The 26,764-nt window shown below is 48.1% G+C and overlaps 2 protein-coding genes across 5 annotated transcripts in view; one reads left to right on the plus strand and one right to left on the minus strand.

The window, feature by feature from the left end:
• The window catches only part of irf3 (interferon regulatory factor 3), a 43,731-nt gene extending 35,775 nt beyond the window's left edge, over window positions 1-7,956 (minus strand). Inside the window, exon 1 of the mRNA XM_080217289.1 lies at window positions 7,821-7,956. Within this exon, the coding sequence (XP_080073415.1) occupies window positions 7,821-7,903 (83 nt within the window). The 5' untranslated portion in view covers window positions 7,904-7,956. The remainder of the gene's footprint in view (window positions 1-7,820) is intronic.
• A 9,922-nt stretch (window positions 7,957-17,878) lies between these two features.
• LOC145361542 (chaperone Ric-8A-like) overlaps window positions 17,879-26,764 on the plus strand; it is a 30,320-nt gene continuing 21,434 nt past the window's right edge. For 3 of the 4 annotated variants that reach the window (XM_080217363.1, XM_080217364.1, XM_080217365.1), the window contains exons 1-3: window positions 17,879-18,197; window positions 22,950-22,997; window positions 26,723-26,740. In XM_080217363.1, coding sequence (XP_080073489.1) covers window positions 18,114-18,197; window positions 22,950-22,997; window positions 26,723-26,740 — 150 coding nt within the window. In that variant the 5' untranslated portion in view covers window positions 17,879-18,113. The remainder of the gene's footprint in view (window positions 18,198-22,949; window positions 22,998-26,722; window positions 26,741-26,764) is intronic. The other variant, XM_080217366.1, reaches the window with a different exon arrangement.

Consider the following 26,764-nt stretch of genomic DNA (forward strand, 5'->3'; position numbering starts at 1 on the left):
AAAAAGTACAAGTGAGACATGGGGGATTAACAGAGGCAACACCGGTGATTCAGTTTGTGGCCACGTGCTAAAAGAGCAAAGACATCGCCTAGAATGACCAAAATTTGTCTCGGACTACACCACTCCGAGTCAGAGTCATGCGTTCAAGTCCCACTCCCAAGACTTGACTCCACATCCTTGGATAGCACATACAATGGAATGTGACACTCTCAATGGTGAGGTTTTCGATATAGAGTAAAGCTCCCTCTACACTGTCCCCCATCAAACACTCCCAGGACAGGTACAGCACGGGATTAGATACAGAGTAAAGCTCCCTCTACACTGTCCCCCATCAAACACTCCCAAGACAGGTACAGCACGGGGTTAGATACAGAGTAAAGCTCCCTCTACACTGTCCCCCATCAAACACTCCCAGGACAGGTACAGCACGGGATTAGATACAGAGTAAAGCTCCCTCTACACTGTCCCCATCAAACACTCCCAGGACAGGTACAGCACGGGGTTAGACACAGAGTAAAGCTCCCTCTACACTGTCCCCCATCAAACACTCCCAGGACAGGTACAGCACGGGATTAGATACAGAGTAAAGCTCCCTCTACACTGTCCCCATCAAACACTCCCAGGACAGGTACAGCACGGGGTTAGACACAGAGTAAAGCTCCCTCTACACTGTCCCCCATCAAACACTCCCAGGACAGGTACAGCATGGGGTTAGATACAGAGTAAAGCTCCCTCTACACTGTCCCCCATCAAACACTCCCAGGACAGGTACAGCACAGGGTGAAGGCGCCTAAAACCCCCACTGCCTCCTTCTCAATTTGCACTCTTTGATAAGATGTCAAATGTTTTGGGTTGCAAGTTGTAGAGAAGCCCGGGAGTTCTCCCCCCGCGTACACAGGCAGCGAGTTCCAGATTCCCATCACCATCTGCGTGAAAATCTTTACCCTCAAATCCCCTCTAAGCCTCCTGCTCCTTACCTCAAATCTGTGCCCCCTGGTTTTTGATGTCTCTGCTAAGGGGAAAAGCTGCTTTGTGTCTATCTTATCCATGGCGGCACGGTAGCACAGTGGTTAGCACTGCTGCTTCACAGCTCCAGCGACCCGAGTTCGATTCCTGGCTTGGGTCATTGTCGGTGTGGAGTTTACACATCCTCCCCGTGTCTGCGTGGGTTTCCTCCGGGTGCTCCCACTTCCTCCCAGAGTCCAAAGATGTGCGGATTAGGTTGGTTGGCCATGCTAAAATTGCCTCTTAGAGTCCTGAGATGCATAGGTTAGAGGGATTAGCGGGTAAATATGTGGGGATAGGGCCTGGGTGGGATTGTGGTCAGTGCAGACTTGATGGGCCAGATGGCCTCCTTCTGCACTGTGGAGTTTCTATGATGATGTCCTTAATAATTTGGTTCCCCCTCAGCCTTCTCTGCTCCAAGGAAAACAAACCCAGTGTAACTGGCCTCTCTTCATAGCTGGAGTGCTCCATCCCTGGCAACATCCTGGTGAATCTCCCCTGCACCCTCTCCAGACCAATCACACCCTTCCTATAGCGTGGCCACAGAACTGCACACAGTACTCCAGCGGGGGCCTAATACAGCTCCCATCATAACCACCCTGCTCTGTTATTCTATGCCTCAGTTAATAGGGGAGGCGATGGCCCAGTGGTATTATCACTAGACTATTAATCTGGAAACTTAGCTAATGTTCCGGGGACCCGGGTTCAAATCTCGCCACGGCAGATGGTGGAATTTGAATTCAATAATAAAAAAATATGGAATTAAGAACTTTCTGATGACCATGAAACCATTGTCGATTATCAGAAAAACCCATTTGGTCCCTTTAGGGAAGGAAATCTGCCGTACTTACCCAGTCTGGACTACATGTGACTCCAGACCCACAGCAACGTGGTTGACTCTCAACTATCCCTGGGCAACTAGGGATGGGCAAAAATTCGGGCCCAGCCAGTGATGCCCATGGTCCCCGAATGAATTAAAAACAAATAAACACAGGCAACAATATTTGTCAAAAAGTCATAGAATCCTACAGTGCAGAAGGAGGCCATTCAGTCCATCGAGTCTGCACTGACCACAATATCCAGGCCCTATCCCCATACATTTATCCTAGCTAGTCCCCCTGAGGGGGCAATTTAGCATGACCAATCCCCCTAAGCTGCACACCTTTGAGAGGAAACCCACGCAGACACAGGGAGAACATGTAAATTCCACACAGACAGTGACCCGAGCCGGGATTCGAACCCTGGTCCTTGGCGCTGTGAAGCAGCAGTGCTAACCACTGGGCCACCATGCCGCCCAGTCACCCCTGTATCTTTTCACTGAGTGTCGACACGTGCAGTGCATCAGGAAGACAGACTCGAGAGCGATCAACCATTCCTAGCCCCCATCTCTTTTGGCTTGCCCTGGTGATTAAGCCCAATGCCATTTGTGGTTATCTCTCCGCAACCTTCCAGTAACAAGATAAGAAACATTCTGATAATGGTAATTAGTCAAGGGCACAGCCTGTGAGAAGGATTGAGTGAGTGGGTGTATCCAGCAACCTCAAGGCCGAAGGCGTATATAAAGAGGGATGGTTTTTTTGGAACTCCGACAGTTGAAGGTTTGGGCTGGGTTCACAAGACAAAGGCAGAGACTGCTCCTCAAAGGCATTCAGATACTGTGAGTATTTGCTTATTAATCTTCTTCTTCTAATTCTGCTAGCACGGTGAAGAGCTGATAGGACATTATCTCTCCAGTACTGGTCTTGCTGATCGGGTGGGATCTCTACTTGCCCACTGTCCTTCCCTGCCACCCTCCAAGTCCTAGGCAGTGCCCACAACAAACATGCCCAGCTCAGCCCCGCGCTGTACACAGTCCAACTACTCCTGGTACTTTCTGGTGAGTTCATGTCTGGGGTATCTTTGTGCCATTTTATAGAGTCATAGAGCCCAGGGACAGGCCCTTCAGCCCATCTGGTCCATGCCGACCATGGGGCCCTCCCAATTGCCCATGTTTGGCCCATACCTAATCCATTCCTGTCCATGTGCTTATCCAAATGCTTTGTAAATGTTGCTGTTGAACCTGCCTGAAGCACTCTCTCTGGCAGCTCATTCCATACACACACCATCCTCTGAGTGAGGAAGTTACCCCTCAGGTCACTTTTAAATCTTGCTTTATTTTTCTTCCCCCTGCCCCCACTCATCCCCCCTACTTTATCCCCCCTTTCCTTACTTTTTCTCTCCCTTTCCTTCTTTTATTCAATTTTATCTCTCTCCTATCCATCTCCACCCTCCTTCCACATCTTTATCTGTCACAGTTCACCCTCTGATTCCAGTTTCTCTGCCGTTTGGCCGTTCACACTTTCTATTCTCTCCCCGGGCTGCCATTAGTAGCCTTTCCCCTGGTTTCTGTGGCTATGACTCATCTTTCATTCCCTCCTCCTGCAGTATAAATATCTCCCACTTTCTGTGCCTTTTAGCTTTGACAAAGGGTCGTCTGGACTCGAAACATCAGCTCTTTTCTCTCCTTACAGATGCTGCCAGACCTGCTGAGATTTTCCAGCATTTTCTCTTTTAGTTTCAAATTCCAGCATCTGCAGTAATTTGCTTTTAAATCTTTCCCCTCTCACCTTTGACCTACACCCTCTAGTTTTCAGTTCCTTGTACCATAGAATCCCTATCGTGCAGAAGGAGGCCACTCAGCCCATCGAGTCTGCACTGACACCAATCCCACCCAAGTCCTACCCCCATTTAGTTACTCTCCTAATCCCTCCAACCTATCACGTCCCGGGACACTAAGGGACAATTTAGCATGGGCCAACCCACCTAACCTGTACATCTTAGGACACTAAGGGGCAACTTAGCATGGCCAATCCACTTAACCTACACGTCTTGGGACATTAAGGGGCCAATTTAGCATGGGCCAACCCACCTAACCTGCACATCTTTGGACTGTGGGAGGAAACTGGAGGAAACCCATGCAGACATGGGGAGAATGCACAAACTCCACACAGGCAGTGACCCGGGGCTGGAATTGAACCCGGGTCCCTGGAACTGTGAGGCAGCAGTGCTAACCACTGTGCTGCCCCTGGGAAAAAGATCTTCATCCTATTGATGCCAATTATGATTTTATACCCCTCAATAATGTCACCCCTCATTCTCCTACGTTCCAAGGAATAAAATCTCAGTCTGGCCCATCTCTCCCTATAACTCAGGCCCACAAGTCCTGGCAACATTGTCATAAATCCTCTCTGCACTCTTTCCTGTTTATCAATGTCATTCCCATTTTGTATTTGTACGCCTGCCATTTTATTTGGTGTTTCCCCAAAGTTCTGCTGTGACTGGGTCATCGGAGAGTGATCAGAGGGAACCTTTATCCAACAGCCTTAGTGAACCTGGGCCCCCCTGTGACAACCTGCCTGGTGAACTCCCTCAGGAAAAGGACATCATTTGTGGAGAAAGGGATTGGAAGTTTATAAGAGTAGGGATATACTCAGATGGTTCACACAAAAATCATAGACTCCCTGCAGTGCCATCGAGTCTGCACCAACAGCAATCCCACCCATCCCCGTAACCCTACGGCTTGGGTTGTTTCTGAGGAGTCTGTACATTCTTCCCATGTCTGCATGGGTTTCATCCGGGTGTTCTGGATTCCTCCCACAGTCTGAAAGACCTGTTGCATTGGCCGTGCTAGATTCTCCCTCCGTGTACCCAAACAGGAGCCAGAGTGTGCGAATTTTCACTGTAACTTCATTGCAGTGTTAATGTAAATCTACCTGTGACATTAATAAATAAACTTTAAACTTATACTCTCACCAAGGCTGGAATTCTCCAGCCGTTCACACTAGTGGGATTCTCTTTTTTGTTAATTCATTCCTGGGACATGGGCCTCGCTGGCTGGCCAGCATTTAGTGCCCATCCCTAGTTGTCCTCAGCACACCTGGAGAAAACCCACGCAGACACGGGGAGAACGTGCAGACTCAAGTGACCCAATCTGGGAACTGAACCCGGGTCTCTCGCACTGCGAGGCAGCAATGCCAATCACTGTGCCACCGTGCTGACCCCAAGTGGCCATGAAGCTGTTGAATTGTCAAATATTAAGAACCAGTTCTCTGAAGACTCTTCTGGGGAAGTCCAAAGATGTGTGGATTAGGTTGATTGGCCATGCTAAAATTGCCTTTAGTGTCCTGAGATGCGTAGGTTAGAGGGATTAGCGGGTAAATGTGCAGGGATATGGCGGTAGGGCCTGGGTGGGACTGTGGTCGGTGCAGACTCGAAGGGCTGAATGGCCTCTTTCTGCACTGTAGGGTTTCTATGATTCTACGATTCTTAGTCTCCCCTCCTTACCCATACCGGGCCTATCCAGACCCACACCAAGGTGGCTGATTCTTAACTGCCCTCTGAATCGGCCTGGATTGGCACTCAGCTGTGCCAAATGTGCTATCAGTGGATCAAGAAGAGTGGCCACCACCTTGCCAGGGTGATCACAGAGCGGGTAATAAATGTTGGCCTTGCCACCCGTTTCAAGCACGGACACATCAGCAAGAAAAATGGCTGGAGGGTTTCTAATCGCCCTCGGGGGAGAAAGTCAACCAGGTCACGTAGGGAGGGAGGGAGGGAATGGGTAGAAGGTCGGAAGAACTTTGGCTTAAGTCTCCGACCGCCTCGAGGTAACGGTAAAGTTAAAAATAATTCTGTTGTTACAGAGCGATGGCCACCAGACATTTGGACAAGGTGCAGTTTCTCCTCATGGCGATCTTCCTTCTACAAGAGGCCCAATCACAGCCCCCAAACAGGTGAGGAGAGTTCCCGCCCCCCCAAACCCCCACCCCCGGACGCAGATTTCTCATCAGAGCTTCCGTTCTCCTGCCCTGTACGACTTTCCGATGGGAATCAGAGTTCGGGCTTCCCTGGCCAATCATTCTGAGGAGTGGAAAGTCCAGGTTTCGCTCAGCACAGAAACATAGAAAAACTACAGCACAATACAGGCCCTTCGGCCCACAAAGTTGTGCCGGACATATCCCTACCTTAGAGAATATTAGGCTTCCCTATAACCTTCTATCTTACTAAGTTCTTATCTAAAAGTCTCTTAAAAGGCCCTATCAAATCCACCTCCACCACCGTTGCTGGCAGCCCATTCCAGGCACTCACCACTCTCTGAGTGAAGAACTTACCCCTGACATCTCCCCTGTACCCTAAACCTGTGTCCTCTCGTGGCAGCCATTTCATCCCTGGGAAAAAGCCTCTGGCTGTCCACTCGATCGAGAAGGAGGCCATTTGGCCCATTGACCACATGCTGGCTTTCTATTGGCTCAATTCATACAATCGTAGAATCCCTACAGTACAGAAAGAGGCCATTCAGCCCATCGAGACCACACCAACAACAATCCTACCTAGGCCCTCCCCCCCCATAACCCTGTGTATTTACCCTGCTAGTCCTCCTGACACTAAGGAACAATTCACCATGGCCAATCAACGTAACCTATCTTTAGAGTGTGGGAGGAAGCCAGAGCACCCAGAGGAAACCCATGCAGACACGGGGAGAATGTGCAGACTGCGCACAGACAGCGACCCAAGCCGGGAATCGAACCCAGCTCCCTGGTGTTACGAGGCAGCAGTGCTAACCACTGTGCCACCCGTAAAGTGACTGTAGGTCTTCTGTGATCGAAAGGACATCAGCAGACCCTGTCTCTGTTTGTCCGTTACACACCCTGGTCTACTCTGCATTGGGCCGCATTGCGAACCATTCACTTCACTCCTGTCCACAGGCTGGTTGGAATAGACCCTGCCCCACGCCTGGGGGTGGCGAGTCACTGTGGCAATGGGGCAAGCAAGCTTTACCCTTTGAAGTGTTATAAAAACCCTCTCTTCCTTTAACACAGGCACAAGAGACACTCAGACAGCCTGTTCACCAGCGAGTTAAGTAAACTGAGGAGGACAATCGTGGCTCGGAACTTCCTCAACTCAATTCTAGAAACACAGACCAGGTGAGAACCCGGAACGTGGGGTGGGAGCACTGGGGTTCTGCTGGCTCAGCTTGGGATTTGGGGTGGGGGGAGGGTGTGGGGGGGAGGCATATTTGATGATACACTTGGCAACAGCAGGAAGGTGGCACTGGGGGGAGGGGTCGGGGGGGGCGGCGATGGGTGCAGAGAACGGGACAGAGAATTAAGCCGGGTTCTTAAGGAGCTTCAGGTTAAACTGAGGCAGGTAAATGGAAGGAACCTTGTGGCACTGCGAGCACGGTGGCACAGCACTGCCGCCTCACAGGGACCCGGGTTCAATTCCCGACTTGCAGAGTCTGCACACTCTCCCCGTGTCTGCGTGGGTTTCCTCTGGGTGCTCTGATTTCCTCCCACAGTCTGAGAGACGTGCTGGTTAGGGATGCATTGGCCGTGCTAAGTTCTCCCTCAGTGTAACCCGAACAGGCGCTGGAGTGTGGCGACTGGGGGATTTCCACAGTAACTTCATTGCGGTGTTAACGTAAGCCTACTTGTGACACGAATAAACAAAGTACTTAAAACTCCACCCACTCCAGTGAAGTGAAGGGGGGGTGGTTTGCTGTTTATGGGATCTTGCTCTGTGAAAATTGCTTGACAAGTTTGCCCACATCACAACAATGACTGAGCTTTCCAGAGGACAGAAAGGTGATTTATATAAATGGAATGGGAGATAGTTCTTCCTTTCATCTGGTGTCTTCAGAGTTAATATCACAAATATAAGCGGTTTTGAGTAACAGCGCATGAAGCTGACTCACACTCACTCAACAACACTCACTTGCATTTATATAGCACCTTCTCACAGACTCAGGGAGTCCCAAAGTGCCAATGAAGACCCACCGATGGATTAATCTTTGCTCTAACTTTCCTTCTCCTTTCCGAATTCTAGTTTGAGCTCCAATACTGGAAAGGTGAAGAGGCATCTCGGTGACGCGGGGAACGCAACGCACGAAGGCTCTTCCACCACGCTGCAGAATGTTCCAGAATTACATTCAGCTCCCCAGCACCCTGAAGCAAGGTGAGAAGGAAAACCATTATTAAACTGGCATGGCCCCCCCCTCACCTTCTTCGATCTTTAGTAACGCTGCTGTAACGACGCCAATCTGGCCATTGAGGTCGGCCTATTGGAGTGTGGACTCCCTGATTAAAAATCCAATTGGTGGTCCAATCAGGGAGTCCTTTTCTTGTATTTAACCGGGACTGTCAGTTCCTCTGGCACTCCCGAAGGTAGACTGCTGACTGCGAGCACCCTGTGTATTGCTGTTGGAATTGTAAATAAAGGGGATTCTGGTGAAGGGATTTCTGCCTCTGTAGGCGATTACAACTGCGTAGCAGGCGGTGATGCTAGCTGACCTGTAACAATACAAATCGTTTTTCTGTACACACTTCCTAAGTCATCATGGATTTGTGCCAGTTTTTCCAATATGAGTTCCCACTTAATAGCTATTTCCTGGCACGGTGACACAGTGGTTAGCACTGCTTTCTCACAGCGCCAGGGACCCGGGTTCGATTCTGGACTCGGGCGACTGTCTGTGCGGTGTGACGTTAGCGTGCCTTTAAGGAATGTGGGTTTTTTTTAATCCTGCTCTCTGCAGTTTGCAAGTTGGCATTTTGGTTTCACTGTGGCACTGGCTGCCTGCTTCGGGGTCCTTTTATTGCTACTTCAATGGTTTAAGTGGGGTTTTGTTTTTTTTTCTCTGGGCCTTACTTAGTGCCTGGGATTTAATGACCTTTTGAATTGTTAGGGGGAAGACTGATTGATAGGTCAAAGTCAAGTGGCTTTTTTTCATGGAGGAATCAAAGGATTCACTTTCAGTTTTGGTTGAGAATCAGAAACTGCCCTGGTTTTCAGGTTGCAGGCAGGCTTTCTCTCTCTCTCTCTCTCCCTTCTGGTTTCGTGTTCCAGTTTCCTCCCACAGTCCAAAGATGTGTAGGTTAGATGGATTGGCCATGCTAAATTGCCCCTAGTATCCAAAGATGTGCAGGTTAGGTGGATTGGCCATGCTAAATTGCCCCTTAGTGTTCAAAGTTATGCTCCTCTGGGTTCTCCAGTTTCCTCCCACAGTCTGAATGACTATTTGGCTATTTGAAGACCTGGTGAGAAATCAATCGTTCGTATCTCTCCAGTGTGCACAGCCAGTTTTTATCCCTCAAATAACCATCGCAAAAGCAGATCATCTGTTTGGTCTCTGTGGGATCTTGCTCTGCACTAACTAACTGCCACAACACAGCAGCGATTACACTTACAAAGGCAGAACCTAAATATGGGGCTGTGTAATTGTTGTGAAAGGTGTGGTATTAACGCCAATCTTTCATTGTGTTTAGCGAGGAGGAGGAGCTCTCCCTGGGTGGGTTTGATGTGTCGATGGCGCTGAGCGAGTTACTGAGGCTCCGCACTCTGAGACAGCAGCCCTGCCTGAGATGGTTCCGCGGCTACTACAGGTCAATGAGGTGAGGACGTGGCCACTGCGTCTGAGAGTGAGGTATATAGTTCATTTTCCCACCTATCCCCTCAGCCGGGCGGGAGAGATCCCAATCCTGGCCCGCCCATCAGTCTGCCAAAGAAGGCCAGTGGGAGATTTGGCCTGGGCCAGCACAGCTCTGTCAACCAAAGTCAATAAATTAAACAACTCAATGTGCGGCACAGTGGCACAGTGGTTAGCACTGCTGCCTCAAAGTGCCAGGGACCCGGGTTCAATTCCGGCCTCAGGTCACTGTCTATGTGAAGTCTGTACGTTCTCCTCGTGTCTGTGTGGGTTTCCTCCAGGTGCTCTGGTTTCCTCCCACTGTCCAAAGATGTGTACATTAGTTAGATTGGCCATGCTAAATTGACCCTTAGTGTCCAAAGAGGTGCAGGTTGGGTGGATTGGCCATGCTAAATTGATCCTTAGTGTCCAAAGAGGTGCAGGTTGGGTGGATTGGCCATGCTAAATTGATCCTTAGTATCCAAAGATGTGTAGGTTGGATGGATTGGCCATGTTAAATTGTCCTTTAATGTCCAAAGATGTGCAGGTTGAGTGGATTGGTCATGCTAAATTGTTCCTTAGAGTCCAGAGTGTAGCAACTAGTGGATTTTCACAGTAACTTCATTGCAGTGTTAATGTAAGCCTACTTGTCACACTAATAAATAAACTTTAAATCCACCCGTCTTCATCCTTTTCCTTGGTCTTGTTCTCAGAATTTCCTCCGATGATTCTGATTGGCCGGCTGCAGCTTCCATGGATCACCAGACGTGTGTGGGGATTCGCCGGTTGGTGATGAGGCTGCAATTACAAACCTTCCTGAGCTTAATGGGCCTTCAATAAGCAGGTATTCCCAGTCAGTCTATCACCCTCCGAATAAAGATTTCTGGCCCTTTAGACAGGGGAGAGACCTGGAGTCTATCAGCTGGACCCAGGCGAGCAACCACCTCTCTATGGCTTCCCATCAAACACATTGGGTAAACCCAGTTCCTTAATTGGGCCTTTAGGCTTTGCTGCCAGTGTAGGCCTTGGGTTCAGTTTATGATCCAGATGAACACATTCTGAGGGTGTGTGTTAAGGGGCCCTGTGTACTGAGGTGTGCTGCATATTGAGGGCAGCTGTATAATGAGGGACACTGTGTACTGAGGGGTCCTGTATACTGAGGGTGCAGCGTGCTGAGGGGTGCAGTGTGCTGAGGGGTGCAGTGTGCTGAGGGGTACAGGGGACTGAGGGGGTGCAACGTACTGAGGCGTGCTGTGTATTATGGGGTGCTGTGTGCTGAGGGGTGCTGTGTGCTGAGGGGTGCAGTGTACTGAGGGGTGCGGTGTGCTGAGGGGTGCTGTGTGCTGAGGGGTGCTGTGTGCTGAGGGGTGCGGTGTACTGAGGGGTGCTGTGTGCTGAGGGGTGCTGTGTGCTGAGGGGTGCTGTGTGCTGAGGGGTGCTGCGTGCTGAGGGGTGCTGCGTGCTGAGGAACATAGAACATAGAACACTACAGCACAAACAGGCCCTTCGGCCCACGAGTTGCGCCGATCACATCAACACCTACCTATAACCCCCAATCCCATAAAACCCCATATACTCATCCAGAAGTCTTTTAAAAGACCCCAGCGAGTTCGTCTCCACCACCACTGACGGCAGCCGATTCCATTCACTCACCACCCTCTGAGTGAAAAACTTACCCCTAACATCACTTCTGAACCTCCCTCCCCGCACCTTAAATCTGTGTCCTCTCGTAGCGACCATTTCAACCCGGGGAAATAGCCTCTGAGAGTCCACCCTATCTATTCCTCTCAACATTTTATAAACCTCTATCAGGTCGCCTCTCAACCTTCGTCTCTCCAGGGAAAAGAGACCCAGTTCCCTCAACCTAACTTCATAAGGCATGCCTCCCAGTCCAGGCAACATCCTTGTAAATCTCCTCTGTACCCTTTCAATAGCTTCTACGTCTTTCCTATAGTGAGGCGACCAGAACTGCGCACAGTACTCCAAATGAGGCCTGACAAGGGTCTTATAAAGTTCCAGCATTACCTCCCGACTCCTCAACTCAATCCGTCGATTAATGAAGGCCAGTACACCATACGCCTTCTTGACCACCTCCTCCACCTGCGAGGCCGATTTAAGAGTCCTGTGGACCCGGACCCCAAGATCCTTCTGCTCTTCAACACTACTAAGACTCCTGCCCTTGATAGTGTACTCGTTCATCCCGTTGGTTCTGCCAAAATGGACGACTACGCATTTATCCGCGTTGAAGTCCATCTGCCACTTCTCCGCCCAGTCCTGCATCCTATTTATGTCCTGCTGCAACTTTTGCCATCCTTCCAGACCATCCACAACACCACCGACCTTTGTGTCATCAGCGAACTTGCTCACCCATCCCTCCACTTCCTCATCCAGGTCATTTATGGAGTGCTGCGTACCGAGGGGTGCTGCGTACCGAGGGGTGCTGCGTACCGAGGGGTGCTGTGCATTGTGGGGTGCTAAAAATCAGCCATGATCTGGCTGAATATCGGAATAGGCTTGAGGGGCTGAATGGCTTGATCCTGTTCTGAATGTTCCTCCCTACAGGTTTTGGATCATTTATTTAATGTGTTTTCTTTCCAAAGGTGCAATGGGGCTGATTGCCTTCCCTTGGGAGAGACCGACAGACCCTCATTGAGGGTGATCTCTTACCCCAAGCTCTACCCTTCACTCAGTAATCTTTGCAAGGCAATCGTAACCTCCTGTAGAACATGGAACTGAATCCAGATGTTGTGGACAGGATTGGAATGGCGGTACAGCACTCCCCGGTGTATATGAACCCTTGTTTCTGATTTCCTCCTTTCTGTCTGTAGAAGCAATCTGCTTTGAAACATTGTATGTCACCAGAGCTGCGAGTAATTTTACAAGGTATTGGGTGCCAATCAATTAAATTCAATCTCTTCACCCTACACCCCAACCCCGGATCAGTTCATTAAAAACTCCACTTGGAGGAAGATTCAATGTCCCCCGTTGGTGGAGAGCTTGGTGATCACCCCAGCAGCTGGACCACTTGCTGCCACAGTGATTGGTCTCACAGCGCTAGTGACCGGGATTCGATTCCTGGCTCGGGTCACTGCCTGCGCAGAGTCTGCATCTTCTCCTTGCGTCTGCGCGAGTTTCCCCCAGGTGCCCCGATTTCTTCCCATGGTCCGAAGGTGTGCGGGTTAGCTGAATTGGCTGTGCTGATTTGCCCCTTAGTGTCCAAAGATGTGCAGGTTAGGTGGATTGGCCATGCTAAATTGCTCCTTAGTGTCCAAAGATGTGTAGGTTAGGTGGATTGGCCATGCTAAATTGCTCCTTAGTGTCCAAAGATGTGCAGGTTAGGTGGATTGGCCATGCTAAATTGCTCCTTAGTGTCCAAAGATGTGCAGGTTAGGTGGATTGGCCATGCTAAATTGCCCCTTAGTGTCCAAAGATGTGCAGGTTAGGGGGATTGGCCATGCTAAATTGCTCCTTAGTGTCCAAAGATGTGTAGGTTAGGTGGATTGGCCATGCTAAATTGCCCCTTAGTGTCCAAAGATGTGCAGGTTAGGTGGATTGGCCATGCTAAATTGCCCCTCAGTGTTAGAGGGATTAGCAGGGTAAATACATGGGGTTACGGGGATAGAGCCTGGGTGGCATTGTGGTTGGTGCAGGCTTGAAACATTCCCAGTGGCAGGAGGGTCAATAGCCATAGGGAAAGAGATGGGCATTAATTGGATAGCTCTTTCTCAAAGAGCCAGCAGAGGATTGAGGGGCTAAACTTGAGTGGTTTGCTTTGAACTATTCCAATTAAAACTCACCCTCCCCTCCAGTGATCCTGGTGACTATATATATCCGTGGATACTCCTGCTCTTTGGTCTGTTTAAGTTGCAGAGAATTTGGAAACTCACTCTTCAGAGATGGGTTCATGATTTTAACCTGTGTCGACCGGGGAGAACACTTTCCCTCGTTTCCCCCCACTCCCCACACTCCCCCCCACTCCCCCCACTCCCCCCCACTCCCCCAATCTGTTGTTAAATCTATAATGGGGATGTCAACAATCTAGGAACTGTGGACTGTCCCTTTAAGTACTGTCCCTTTAAATTATGTCTTTTTAATTGCCCGGGTGGTGTTCTTGATACTGGAGCTGGTAGCACATTTATGTATTTTTTGTCACATTTTGCGTAGCATGTTCTTTTCCTGTCAATTCAAGTATATGTTTATTTATTTCCTGTGTATTTATCTGTATCCGTGAATCAAATGATGATGAGAATTGGGCGGGTTTTTAGTGACTGAATAAAATCCAGTATAATCTGAAACAAAGATATCCTGTAAGTTTCAATAAGATCAAAGAACAAAAAACAAAACAGCCTGGGAAACAGGCCCTTCGGCCCTACGAGCCCACACCGCCATTTTAACATCACGAGTCCCCCCTCCACCCATGACCCTCATCTATGCTTATGGCATTCCACATTGACAGAAAACTAATTTGGGGACAATTTATTACACCAATCAGCCTAATAGCATATCTTCCCCCCCTCATCCTTCTAAACTCCAATGAGTACAGACCCAGAGTCCTCAATCATTCCTCATACGACAAGTTCTTCACCCCAGGGATCATTCTTGTCAACCTCCTCTGGACCCTTTCCAAGGCCAGTACGTCCTTCCTTAGATTTGGGGTCCAAAACTGCTCACAATGCTCCAAATGGGGCCTGACCAGAGCCTTATACAGCCTCAGAAGTACATCCCTGCTCTTGTATTCCCTTCAGTGCCAGCTTTCTCGTACACCAGTTAGCCTTTCAGAATTAATAAAAATTCCTCCAATCAATTTTGTTGTGAAGCTGAGTTTGTGAAGTGCGGTCCCGTAAAAAGATGGTTTTGTGTTGGTGCTTGGAGGTTTAAAATGCAGATGCCTACAGGGTACACAGATTGAAACATTTGTAACAGGGACCAAGTATCATGATTGCCTTGAACATAAGAACATAAGAAATAGGAGCAGGAGTAGGCCATCTAGCCCTTCAAGCCTGCCCCGCCATTCAATAAGATCATGGCTGATCTGTCGCTGCTTAGTTCCACTTTCCCGCCCTCTCCCCATAACCCTTAATCCCCTCTCTTATCAAAAACCCATCTTGGTTACAGGTTTTGCAGGCTTTTGAATTTTGACAGCCTATCAGTTTAAAAATTTGATTTTGATTTGATTTATTATTGTCACATGTATTGAAATACAGTGAAAAGTATTATTTCTCGTGCTACACAGACAAAGCATACCATTCATAGAGAAAGAAACAAGAGAATGCAGAATGTAGTGTTACAGTCATAGCTAGGGTGTAGAGAAAGATTAACTTAATACAAGGTAGGTCCATTCAAAAGTCTGACAGCAGCAGGGAAGAAGCTGTTCTTGAGTTAGTTGGTACGTGACCTCAGAATTTGTATCTTTTTTCCCAATGAAAGAAGGTGGAAGAGAGAATGTCCGGGGTGTGTGGGGTCCTTAATTACACTGGCTGCTTTGCCGAGGCAGCGGAAAGTGTAGACAGAGTCAATGGATGGGAGGCTGGTTTGTGTGATGGATTGGGCGACATTAACGACCTTTTGTAGTTTCTTATGATCTTGGGCAGAGCAGGAGCCCAGACCAAGCTGTGATGCACCATAGAAAGCATTCTTTCTGGCTGTATCTGTAAAAGTTGATGACAGTCGTAGCTGACATGCCAAATTTCCTTAGTCTTCTAGGAAAGCAGAGGCGTTGGTGGGGTTTTCTTAACTATGGTGTGGGCATGGGGGGACCAGGACAGGTTGTTGGTGATCTGGACACCTAAAGACTTGAAGCTCTCGATCCTTTCTACTTTGCCCCCGTTGTTGTAGACAGGGGCATGTTCTCCTTTACGCTTCCGGAAGTCGATGACAATCTCCTTTGTTTTGTTGACGTTGAGGGAGAGATTATTGTTGCCGCACCAGTTCACCAGAATCTCTATCTCATTCCTGTACTCTGTCTCGTCATTGTTTGAGACCTGACCCATTACGGTGGTGTCACTTGCCTATCAGGACCCTGTCAAATTTGAATTGGCTTTGTTGACAATGTTAGGCCAATCCTGGCGTAGGAAAATTGATTAGGTTATTGCAGTTATAACAAGTTGAACTCAACTGCCTGCCCAGAGTTCAACTGAAGAGCTGCCATCTCTCAACACCTAAAGAGGGAAGAGCAGCCCCCGCCAGCTAAAAAAAATCTCTTAAGAGGACTGTCCATCTATCTAATCAAATCAGAAAGTGCTTCCAGACAGCAGAATCACTAGAAGAACTCCAAAGGATTTGCCAAAGCCACCGACCTGGTTGTGTATTTTTTTTTGAGAGATTACATTTTATTTTTGGTAATGACTGGTCCTTGTATTTATTTGAACAGCATTCCAGTCGAACCATACTTTAATTGAGATGTTACTGGTTTAGCTAAAGTCCCCAATCGGGTCAGTAAATAACATGTTAATCATTCACTTAATGTGTGAGTCAGCTGTTTCTCTTAATGAACCTCTAAACCTTAATGAAGAACAGTTCCCAAATTGCCCGCCAAGAGTTCAGATGAAGAGCTGCCGCCTCTAGAGAGTGAAGAGACAGCTAAAAATAATCTCTGATAAAAGGGTCCCAAATCAGAAAGAGTTCCCAGACAGCGGAATCACTAATCCTTCCCAAACACAGATTACGAAGCGAGGATGTCCTCTTTAGGGAATTCTGCTTGGTGTCTCAGAATGGGATCAGCCTCTGCGCTGTAACAATTTCCTTTCATTTCCCAACATTGTTAAATATCTTCCTAGCTTTTATCAAATTTCTGTTTCAATCTGAGTGAACCCACGCGCAGTTAAGACTCTGCTTTGTTTACCAACAAACGTGCGAATTAGGAGCAGGAGTAAGGCCATTTGGCCCCTTGCACCTGCTCCGCCATTTGGTAAAATCATGGCTGATCTCATTGTAATCTCAACCCCACATTCCCGCCGACCCCCGATAACCTTTCACCCCCTCGTTAATCACAAATCTATCTCGCACAGGTTTGAAAATATTCCAAGGCTCTTCTCCCATTGTCTTGTGAGGAAGATTCACCTCCCTCTGAGAGAAAAGATTTCTCCTCGTTTCCATGTTCAATGAGTGACCCCTTATCACCAAACACTTTCCCCCCCAGTCCTAGATTAGAATCATAGAATTCCCACAGTGCGGAAAGAGGCCATTCGGCCCATTGAGTGTGCATCGGCTCTCTGAAGAAGCATCCCACTCCACCCTATCCACGTAACTCCAGGCAATCTCCCTCAAGAGGAAACATCCTCTTTTATAAGGGTGCACACATTGGGATGTTTAAGGTTAGGGTCATAGATAAACTACCATGAGCGTGAGTGTGTGTGTGAGTACATGTGAGTGTGTATGAGAGAGTGTGTGTGTGAATGTGAGTGGGTGTGTATGAGAGAGTGTGTGTGTGAGTGTGAGTGGGTGTGTATGAGAGAGTGTGTGTGTGAGTGTGAGTGGGTGTGTATGAGAGAGTGTGTGTGTGTGTGAGTGGGTGTGTATGAGAGAGTGTGTGTGTGAGTGAGTGGGTGAGTATGAGAGAGTGTGTGTGAGTGTGAGTGGGTGTGTATGAGAGAGTGTGTGTGTGAGTGTGAGTGGGTGTGTATGAGAGAGTGTGTGTGTGAGTGTGAGTGGGTGTGTATGAGAGAGTGTGTGTGTGAGTGTGAGTGGGTGTGTATGAGAGAGTGTGTGTGTGAGTGCAAGTGGGTGTGTATGAGAGAGTGTGTGTGTGAGTGTGAGTGGGTGTGTATGAGAGAGTGTGTGTGTGAGTGAGTGGGTGAGTATGAGAGAGTGTGTGTGAGTGTGAGTGGGTGTGTATGAGAGAGTGTGTGTGTGAGTGTGAGTGGGTGTGTATGAGAGAGTGTGTGTGTGAGTGTGAGTGGGTGTGTATGAGAGAGTGTGTGTGTGAGTGTGAGTGGGTGTGTATGAGAGAGTGTGTGTGTGAGTGTGAGTGGGTGTGTATGAGAGAGTGTGTGTGTGAGTGTGAGTGGGTGTGTGAGTGTGAGTGGGTGTGTATGAGAGAGTGTGTGTGTGAGTGTGAGTGGGTGTGTATGAGAGAGTGTGTGTGTGAGTGTGAGTGGGAGTGTATGAGAGAGTGTGTGTGTGAGTGTGAGTGGGTGTGTATGAGAGAGTGTGAGTGGGTGTGTATGAGAGAGTGTGTGTGTGAGTGTGAGTGGGTGTGTATGAGAGAGTGTGTGTGTGAGTGTGAGTGGGTGAGTATACGTGTGTGTGAGTGAGAGTGTGAATGTGTGTGTGTGTGTGTGAGTGAGAGTGTGTGTTACTCACACACACAGATACACACACTCACATGTACACACAAACATACAGGCAGATGCACTCACACAGATGGGGCCATGTGAGTGAGAGTCATTGCTGTCACGTATAAAATGTTCCTTCCCCTCCCATTCCTGTGATGTCAGTGCATTGCACAGAGAGACAGAGAGAGAGAGAGGGAAACAGAGAGAGAGAGAGAGAGGGTTGGAGAGAGAGAAGGAGAAAGAGAGGGAGGGAGACAGAGCGAGGATTTTGTTGCACTTCCCTCCCATCAGGACCTCCCTAATCCAAGGATCAGGAATTCTGGGGGAGGGGGGGTTGTGGGTGGGGGTGCCGGGAGAGAGTGCACTGAGCTCTGTGTCTGATTCGACTGGTGAAGATGGAGCTGGAAACATTAACCGACATCCTACAGAGCGGTGACCAGGAAGTGATACAGAAAGCATTGCTGGAATTCAACACAGAGGTGAGGATTGTGTGTCCGAGAGGGAGAGGGAGAGACAGAGAGAGAGAGAGAGAGAGAGAGAAGGAGAGAGGGAGAGACAGACAGAGGGAGGGAGACAGACAGAGGGAGGGAGAGAGAGAGACAAAGAGAGAGACAGACAGTGAGAGACAGAGCAGGAGAGGGGCAGCAAGAGAGAGAGAGAGACAGACAGAGAGAGAGACAGACAGTGAGAGACAGAGCAGGAGAGGGGCAGTGAGAGGGAGAGAGAGACAGACAGAGAGAGGAAGCGAGATACACAGAGTTGGAGAGAGAGAGAGAGAGTGAGCTTCTGTCTCTAACACAGCTGGTAACTGCTCCATACAACAGGCTGAAGCATCCCAGCATTAAGAGGGGTTTGTCAGAGCTGATGTGTGTGGTTGGAGCAGTGGTACAGTCACATGGTAAAAACCCTCCACGGAAAACAGATCATTGTAACGGGAACCAACTCAGTCTAAACATTAACCAATCCTCTGATTGTGGCTCAGACACTGTGCCCTCTCTGGGTACACAGCTGGCAGTGCCACGCAATGACCTATTTTTGGAGATCGCTAATGTAAATACATCCAGCAGCAGAGAGGCAGCGTTTCCCTTCTCTCTCATTTTGCCTGTCTTGCTGCAATGTACAGGAAGTCACTCCCTTCAGTTTTAGCTCTCCACTCTAATCCGGATTTGTAATATTTTGTGAGTGTAAATCTGATAAGCAGTCCCAGCTGGGCCAAACTGGCATCTCTCTCTCTCTCAGGTTTGCTGGCTGGGAATATATTCGCAGGGATCCACAGGGGGGGTTTAGTATCGAATTGGATTGATGTGAAAAGTGTTAACACCCTTTAGGGGGGGCTCAATGTTACAGAGCGATGGTGTTCATACGATCCCTGCAGTGCAGAGAGAGGCCATTCAGCCCATCGAGCCAGAACAATCCCACCCAGCCCCTATTCCCGTAACCCCGCGTATTTACCCTGATAATCCCCCGACACTAAGGGTCAATTTAGCCATGGTCAATCAACCTAACCCGGGCATCTTTGGACTGTGGGAGGAAACCGGAGCACCCGGAGGAAACCCACGCAGACACGGGGAGAATGTGCAAACTCCACACAGTGACCTGAGGTTGGAATTGAACCCGGGTCCCTGGTGCTGTGAGGCAGCAGTGCTAACCACGGTGGGGTGGGTGTACAATGGCGGGGAGCGAGGTCAGAGGTTCAGTACACAGAAAGGCTAACACACAGATGGCCTTATGACTGACCCCTGAAAACTCTTCGCAAAAGTCCCAACCCCCGACCAAATTCAACCTCCGAAGGAAAGTACAACATCAGCAATGCCACACGATACCAACTGAATCAAACTGCCATCAGTTCATTTACGCTATGTATAAAACTGGCCAGTTGGACATTTTAAAAAGGGCGGCACGGCAGCACAGTGGGTTAGCCCTGCTGCCTCACAGCGCCAGGGAGCCGGGTTCGATTCCCGGCTTGGGTCTGCATGTTCTCCCCGTGTCTGTGTGGGTTTCCCCCCGGGTGCTCTGGTTTCCCCCCAAGGCATGCCGGTTAGGGTGGACTGGCCGTGCTAAATTCTCCCTCAGTGTAACCCAAACAGGCACCGGATCGTGACAACTAGGGAATTTTCACACTAACTTCATTGCAGTGTTAATGTAAGCCTGCTTGGGATACTAATAAATAAGCTTTAAAGCTTTAAGCGGTGGGGTTTGGGCCATAGTCAAGGCTGAGTTGGTGATTGACAAGGGGTCAGGGTTCAAGGGGGACAGGCAGGGGGGTGTGGGTGAGGCCACTTTCATGATCTTATCGAGTGGTGGAACGGGCTTGAGGGGCTGAATGGCCTCATTCTAATCCTTGTATTCTAAATACTCAAAGCAAGGTCCGTAGACTGTATAAGTCTCCACCCCAACCACCGCCCCCGACCCACCCACTGCACCCAATCCTGACTTCCTCGAATCCCCCCGGGAAGTCTAAGCCACCTGATCCAATCTTATTTCCCACTTGTACCCTCTGTTTAAACCCCATTGGCCAGAAATTGTACAAAGGGCTAGATTTAGTACCTTGATTTGGCTAATTCCAGAGTCAGAGGGTGGCATGGTGGCACAGTGATTAGCGCTGCTGCCTCACGGCACCAGGAACCCAGCTTCGATTCCTGGCTTGGGTCGCTGTCTGTGTGGAGTTTGCATGTTCTCCCATGGGGTTTCCTCCAGGTGCTCTGGCTTCCTCCCACAGTCCGAAAGACGTGTGGTCAGGTTGCAATGGCCATGCTAATCAAGCTGGGAATCGAACCCAGGTCCTTGGCGCTGTGAGGCAGCGGTGCTAACCACTGTGCCGCCGTGCTGAAGGATATTATCACCAATCCCCTGTGCTCTCATTTTGTTCACTGATAGGGTGGGACCTTATTGAAAGTGTTCTGAAAATTTATATATACCACATCTACTTGTTCCCCCATTTCTATTGTGCCAGAGAACTCCAGGCAGGTTTGTTAAGCGTGATTTCCCATTTGTAACTCTATGTTGACGCTGCCCAAACCTACCGTCATTTTCTAAGTGTCGTTTATTGTGGAGAGGAAGGTGGAATGCTCTTTTGGAGAGCCGGTACAGAATTGATGGGCCGAATGGCCTCTTTGGGATTCTATGGTTTGATCTACAGCTGGACATGAAGGGTTAAGTTATGGGGAGTTTGTGCGGGGTTGAATATCTTGGAACGTAGAAAATTAAGTTAATCAAAATTTTCCAAATATTAAGGGGGAAAGGATTGGATGAATCTTTCCACTGGTTGGGGAGTTTCAGATTATTGACAGAAGAATTCAGGAGTGGAATTTGGAAACTCAGCCACACACAAAGGGCGCTGAGTTTTTGGAGCACTCTCCTGTAAACAGCAATCTGTTAAATGTCCATCTTAAACCTGAGAATGACAGATTTGATTCACTTGTTCTGGATAATGAGTAAATCTTCCACTTTCCATTAGCCAGAAGACATTAACCCAGGCGATTAGATTTCACTCTGATTTATAATCTGGTTAGCGTTAAGCGGATGGTGTTAGTTTAGTCGATGGACAGTCTGAAAGGGCGCAGATGATATGCTCACTCTCAAGAACAGCACAGTGGTTAGCACTGCTGCCTCACAGCGCCAGGGTCCCGGGTTCGATTCCAGCCTTGGGTCACTTCCTGTGTGCAGTCTGCATGCTCTCCCCCTCTCCGTGTTTCTTGTCTCCGGGGGGCTCCAGTTTCCTTCCACAGTCCAAAGATAGGCAGGTTAGGTGGATTGACCACACTAAATTGCCCCATAGTGTCAGGGGGACTACACTAGGAGAAATATATGGGGTTAAGGGAATAGGGCCTGGGTGGGATTGCAGTCAGTCAGACTTGATGGACCATGCTAAATTGCCTCTTAGCGTCCAAAGATGTGCAGGTTAGATGGATTGGCCATGCTAAATTGTCCCTTAGTATCCAAAGATGTGCGGGTTAGGTGGATTGGCCATGCTAAATTGTCCCTTAGTGTCCAAAGATGTGCAGGTTAGGTGGATTGGCCTTGCTAAATTGTCCCTTAGTATCCAAATATGTGCAGGTTAGGTGGATTGGCCATGCTAAATTGTCCCTTAGTATCCAAAGATGTGCAGGTTAGGTGGATTGGCCTTGCTAAATTGTCCCTTAGTATCCAAATATGTGCAGGTTAGGTGGATTGGCCATGCTAAATTGTCCCTTAGTATCCAAAGATGTGCAGGTTAGGTGGATTGGCCACGCTAAATTGCCTCCTAGTGTCCAAAGATGTGCAGATTAGATGGATTAACCATGCTAAATTACCCCTTAGTGTCCAAAGATGTGTAGGTTAGAGGGATTGGCCATGCTAAATTGCCTCTTGGTGTCCAAAGATGTGCAGATTAGATGGATTGGCCATGCTAAATTTCCTCTTACATGTCCCAAGAGGTATAGTTTAGGGGGATTAACAAGGTAAATACAGTGAAAAATATTGTTTCTTGCGCACCATACAGACAAAGCAGACCATTCATAGAGTACATAGGGGAGAAGGAAAGGAGAGAGTGCGGAATGTAGTGCTAGGATGTAGAGAAAGATCACCTTAATGTAAGGTAGGTCCACTCAAAAGTCAGACGGCCGCAGGGAAGAAGCTGTTCTTGAGTCGGTTGGTACGTGACCTCAGACTTTTGTATCTTTTTCCCAACAGAAGAAAGTGGAAAAGAGTGTGACTGGGGTATGTGAGATCCTTAATTATGCTGGCTGCTTTGCCGAGGCAGCGGGAAGTGTCGACAGAGTCAGTAGATGGGAGGCTGGTTTGCGTGATGGACTGGGCTTCATTCACAACCCTTCATAGTTCCTTGTGGTCTTGGGCAGAGCAGGAGCCCAGACCAAGCTGTGATACAACCAGAAAGAATGCTTTCTATGGTGCATCTGTAAAATTGGTGAGAGTTATAGCTGACATGCCAAATTTCCTTAGCCTCCTGAGAAAGTAGAGGCATTGGTGAGGCTTTCTTAACTATACTTAATAACCTACTTCTGCACTGTAGGGGTTCTATGATTCTATATCTTGGTTTGGCCTTGAGAAAGTTGCCCTATCTAAAATGACTCAAGTTAAAGTATCTACTGGATAGAAGTGGAGACATGGAAGGAATAAATTTTTTGCTTGATTCACCTGTGAAAATGAGAGCAAGTTATTAACTGGGAATGGTGTTCCATTTTCCAGCATCCTAATCCCTGTAACAAACCATTTTGTGTTTTTTTCCTCAGTATGCCCAGTGTTTCTTCTTCAATGAAGAGGAGAGGGAGAGGCGAAAGGTGAGTACAATGTAATACCATTGGCCACCCAATAATGTCCATACAGCAATAATATTCTGTCAGATAAGTTGCATTTTCTCCGGGTACTCCAGTTTCCTCCCGCAGTCTGAAAGACGTGCTGGTTAGGGTGCATTGGCCGTGCTAAATTCTCCCTCAGTGTAACCCGAACAGGTACTGGAATGTGGTGACCAGGGGATTTTCATGGCACGGTGGCACAGTGGTTAGCACAGCTGCCTCACAGCGCCAGGGACCTCAGTTCAATTGCTTGGATCACTGCTTGTGTGGAGTCTGTACGTTCTCCCCATGTCTGCGTGGGTTTCCTCCGGGTGCTGTGGTTTCCTCCCACAGTCCCAAAGACGTGCTGGTTAGGTGCATTGGCCATGCTAAATTCTCCCTCAGTGTACCCAAACAGGCACCGGAGTGTGGCAACTAGGGGATTTTCACAGTAACTTCATTGCAGCGTTAATGGAAGCCTACAAGCTAATAAATAAACTTTAAAACTTTAAGCTCATTATCTTATCCACAAGGTAACATCTCCAGCAGTGCAGGTCTCCCTCGGTACTGCTTCACAGCAGAACCTATTCCTTCAGGTTGACCAAATCTTCTTCGATTTGTTAGGGAACAGATCAGAAACTCCAAGATATGTTATGAAGTTAGCCTAGACCCCAACATTTTTTTGATTTTGGCGTTAGAGTGAGCTTAAGGTATTTTGTTCCAGGTGTGATTCGATTAACCCACTAGGAAACTTTTATCAAAACAAACTTTACTTTTAATAACATAGTTAGGATATAACAAAAAAATTAGCATAACTTTTACCAACTAAAGTACGTAAACATGATAAGGTATAATTCTTAACTGCTAGCTGTCTCTATAGTTCCAATGTAAGCAGTATTCTCATAGACACAAATCCCTCTTCAGTATCAGCACAAAACAGATATGTTCACATCAGTGCTATGTTTCCAGCTTTTTAAGCCCGCTTGACAGACACAGAATGACACCTCTGACTCACATACAGCAGCCTCCAGAGAAATATCCACCCCAAACAGCAGAATCTCAGAGAAAAAGACTCACTTCGTAGTAAATTCCAGCTTCAAAGAGTTGTAAATCTGTGGAATTCCCTGCCCAGTGAAGCAGTTGAGGCTACACCATTGAATGTTTTTAAGGCAAGGATAGATAAATTTTTGAGCAGGATTAAGGATTATGGTCAGCGGACAAGTAAAAAGCTAAGTCCATCATCTTATTGAATGGTGGAGTAGGCTCGAGAAGCCATATGGCCTATTCCTGCTCCTTGTTCTTATGTTCTTATGTAAATTCCAGAGAGAGAAAACGACGTCTCTCTAAAGATTCCAAGCATGTAAACTGAGCTTGATTTCTCCATGTAAGCCTAGCTCCTCCCAGTTACATGTTTTTTTCTGTAAATCAATTTAATCAAGCCCTACTCTGCAAAAGCCCTAGGGAAAACGCTAAAACAACAGGTTATTCTAGATTAAAACAACCCTTCTAGCAATTAGGACCAATTATGCTGCTGAAGTAACAGCAGATGCTGCTGGGAACAGATGAAGTAGCACCGGTGTTAGAACAGACTGTTAAGTAAATCCCGCACAAGAAACATGACTCAAATACATTTCTTAAAGGCACAGTATTGTCACAAATTGCATACAGGCCATTTGGCCCATCTGGTCTATGTGGGTGTTCCTGCTTGACATAAACTCCCTCCCACCCCCTCTTCATCTCACCTCGTCACCTTATCCTTCTATTCCTTTCCCCCTCATGTTTCTGTTAAACACACCTTTGCTCCCCTGTTGTTCAGTGAGAAGTCTCACCACACCAGGTTAAAGTCCAACAGGTTTATTTGACACTAGGCTTCGGAGTCTCAGGCTCCTTCATCAGGTGAGTGAGGACTTGTGTTTCACAAACAGGGCAACGTAAAAGACACAAACTCAATTTACAAGATAATGGTTGGAATGTGAGTCTTTACAGGTAATCAAGTCTTAAAGGTACAGACAATGTGAGTGGAGAGAGGGTTAAGCACAGGTTAAAGAGATGTGTATTGTCTCCAGACGGGACAGTTAGTGAGATTTGGCAAACCCAGGCAAGTCGTGGGGGTTACAGATAGTGCGACATGAACCCAAGATCCTGGTTGAGGCTGTCCTCATGTGTGCGGAACTTGGTTATCAGTCTCTGCTCAGCGACTCTGCGCTGTCGTGTGTCGTGAAGGCCGCCTCGGAGAATGTTTACCGAAGATCAGAGGCCGAATGCCCGTGACTACTGAAGTGTTCCCCGACTGGAAGGGAACGCTCCTGCCTGGTGATTGTCGAGCGGTGTTCATTCATTCATTGTCGTAGCTTCTGCATAGTCTCCCTGTCGTTCCACAGTGCCATTCATAGAAGGAAAAGAAAACTGAACAATGTCAGAGAATACAGCAGGATATAGACAAGCTGGAAAACTGGGCGGAAAAATGGCAAACGGAATTTTATCCGGACAAATGCGAGGTGATACATTTTGGTAGGTCCAAATCAGGAGGGAGCTATAAACTAAATGGCAGAACCATCAGGAGCACAGACACACAGAGAGATCTGGGAATACAGGTCCACAAATCCTTAAAAGTGGCAGCACAGGTGGTGAAGAAAGCACATGGCATGCTTGCCTTCATTGGACAGGGCATCGAGTATAAGAGTTGGCAAATTATGTTACAGCGGTGTAAAACATTGGTAAGGCCACATTTGCAATACTGTGTCCAATCCTGGTCACCACACTACCAGAAGGACATGGAGGCTTTGGAGGGAGTACAGGAAAGGTTTACCAGGATGTTGCCTGGTCTGGAAGGTATTGGCTTTGAGGAGAGATTGAATAAACTGGGATTGCTCTCCCTGGAAAGACGGAGGCTGAGGGGCAACCTGATGGAAGTTTATAAAATTATGAGGGGTACGGATAAGATGAACAGTTGGAAGCTTTTCTCCCAGGGCAGAAATGACAATGACAAGGGGACACAAGTTCAAGGGAAGGGGGGAAATGTTCAGTGGAGATGTGCGGGGGAAGTTTCTTACACCGAGGGTGGTGCGGGCCTGGAATGCACTGCCAAGTGAGGTGGTTGAGACAGACATGTTAGTGACATTTAAGACTTATCTGGATAGGCACATGAAGAGATGGGGAATAGAGGAATACAGGCAGTTGGTCTGGATAGGAAAACATGACCAGTGCAGGCTTGGAGTTACAGGGATAGGGCCTGGATGGGATTGTCCTTGGTGCAGAGCCAATGGGCCGAATGGCCTCCTTCTGCACTGTAGGATTCTATGGTTGACCAGGAATCTCTCCCTCTGACACCGTTAGCCATCGACGTGTTTGGAAGGATTTTGCACTGAACTTGTTGGACCAGGTTATTGACACACCTTCCCCGTCCATCAAACCCTGGTGTTGGACTTGAACCCTGAACTCCCGGCTCAGAGGCAGAGAGGCTAACCCCACCACGCTACAAGATCCTCCACCTCGAGCGAGAGAAAGAGAGAGTGAGAGTAGAGTAAAACAGGTCAAAACTAAGTCTACATTTGAAAGAAGGAGGCTCTGTCTAACTATCCAACAGTGATTCAAAGCTTCTGCTTATAAATAAGAATGACTCCGATTGTGGGTGAGGGTTCAGTTGGACTCTAAACTCTGACAGTTCATTCAAACGCTACTTCTGTTTATTCTTCTTTGCATCTTTGCTTCCTTTCATCGTTAAACGACAGCGCGAAAAACTGGAAGAGGTAAAGAAATCCCTTTAGTTCTCT

The sequence above is a fragment of the Carcharhinus amblyrhynchos genome, chromosome 35 (assembly GCF_965287045.1).
Source record: "Carcharhinus amblyrhynchos chromosome 35, sCarAmb.v2.hapA, whole genome shotgun sequence".
In the NCBI taxonomy this organism is placed as follows: Eukaryota; Metazoa; Chordata; class Chondrichthyes; order Carcharhiniformes; family Carcharhinidae; genus Carcharhinus; species Carcharhinus amblyrhynchos.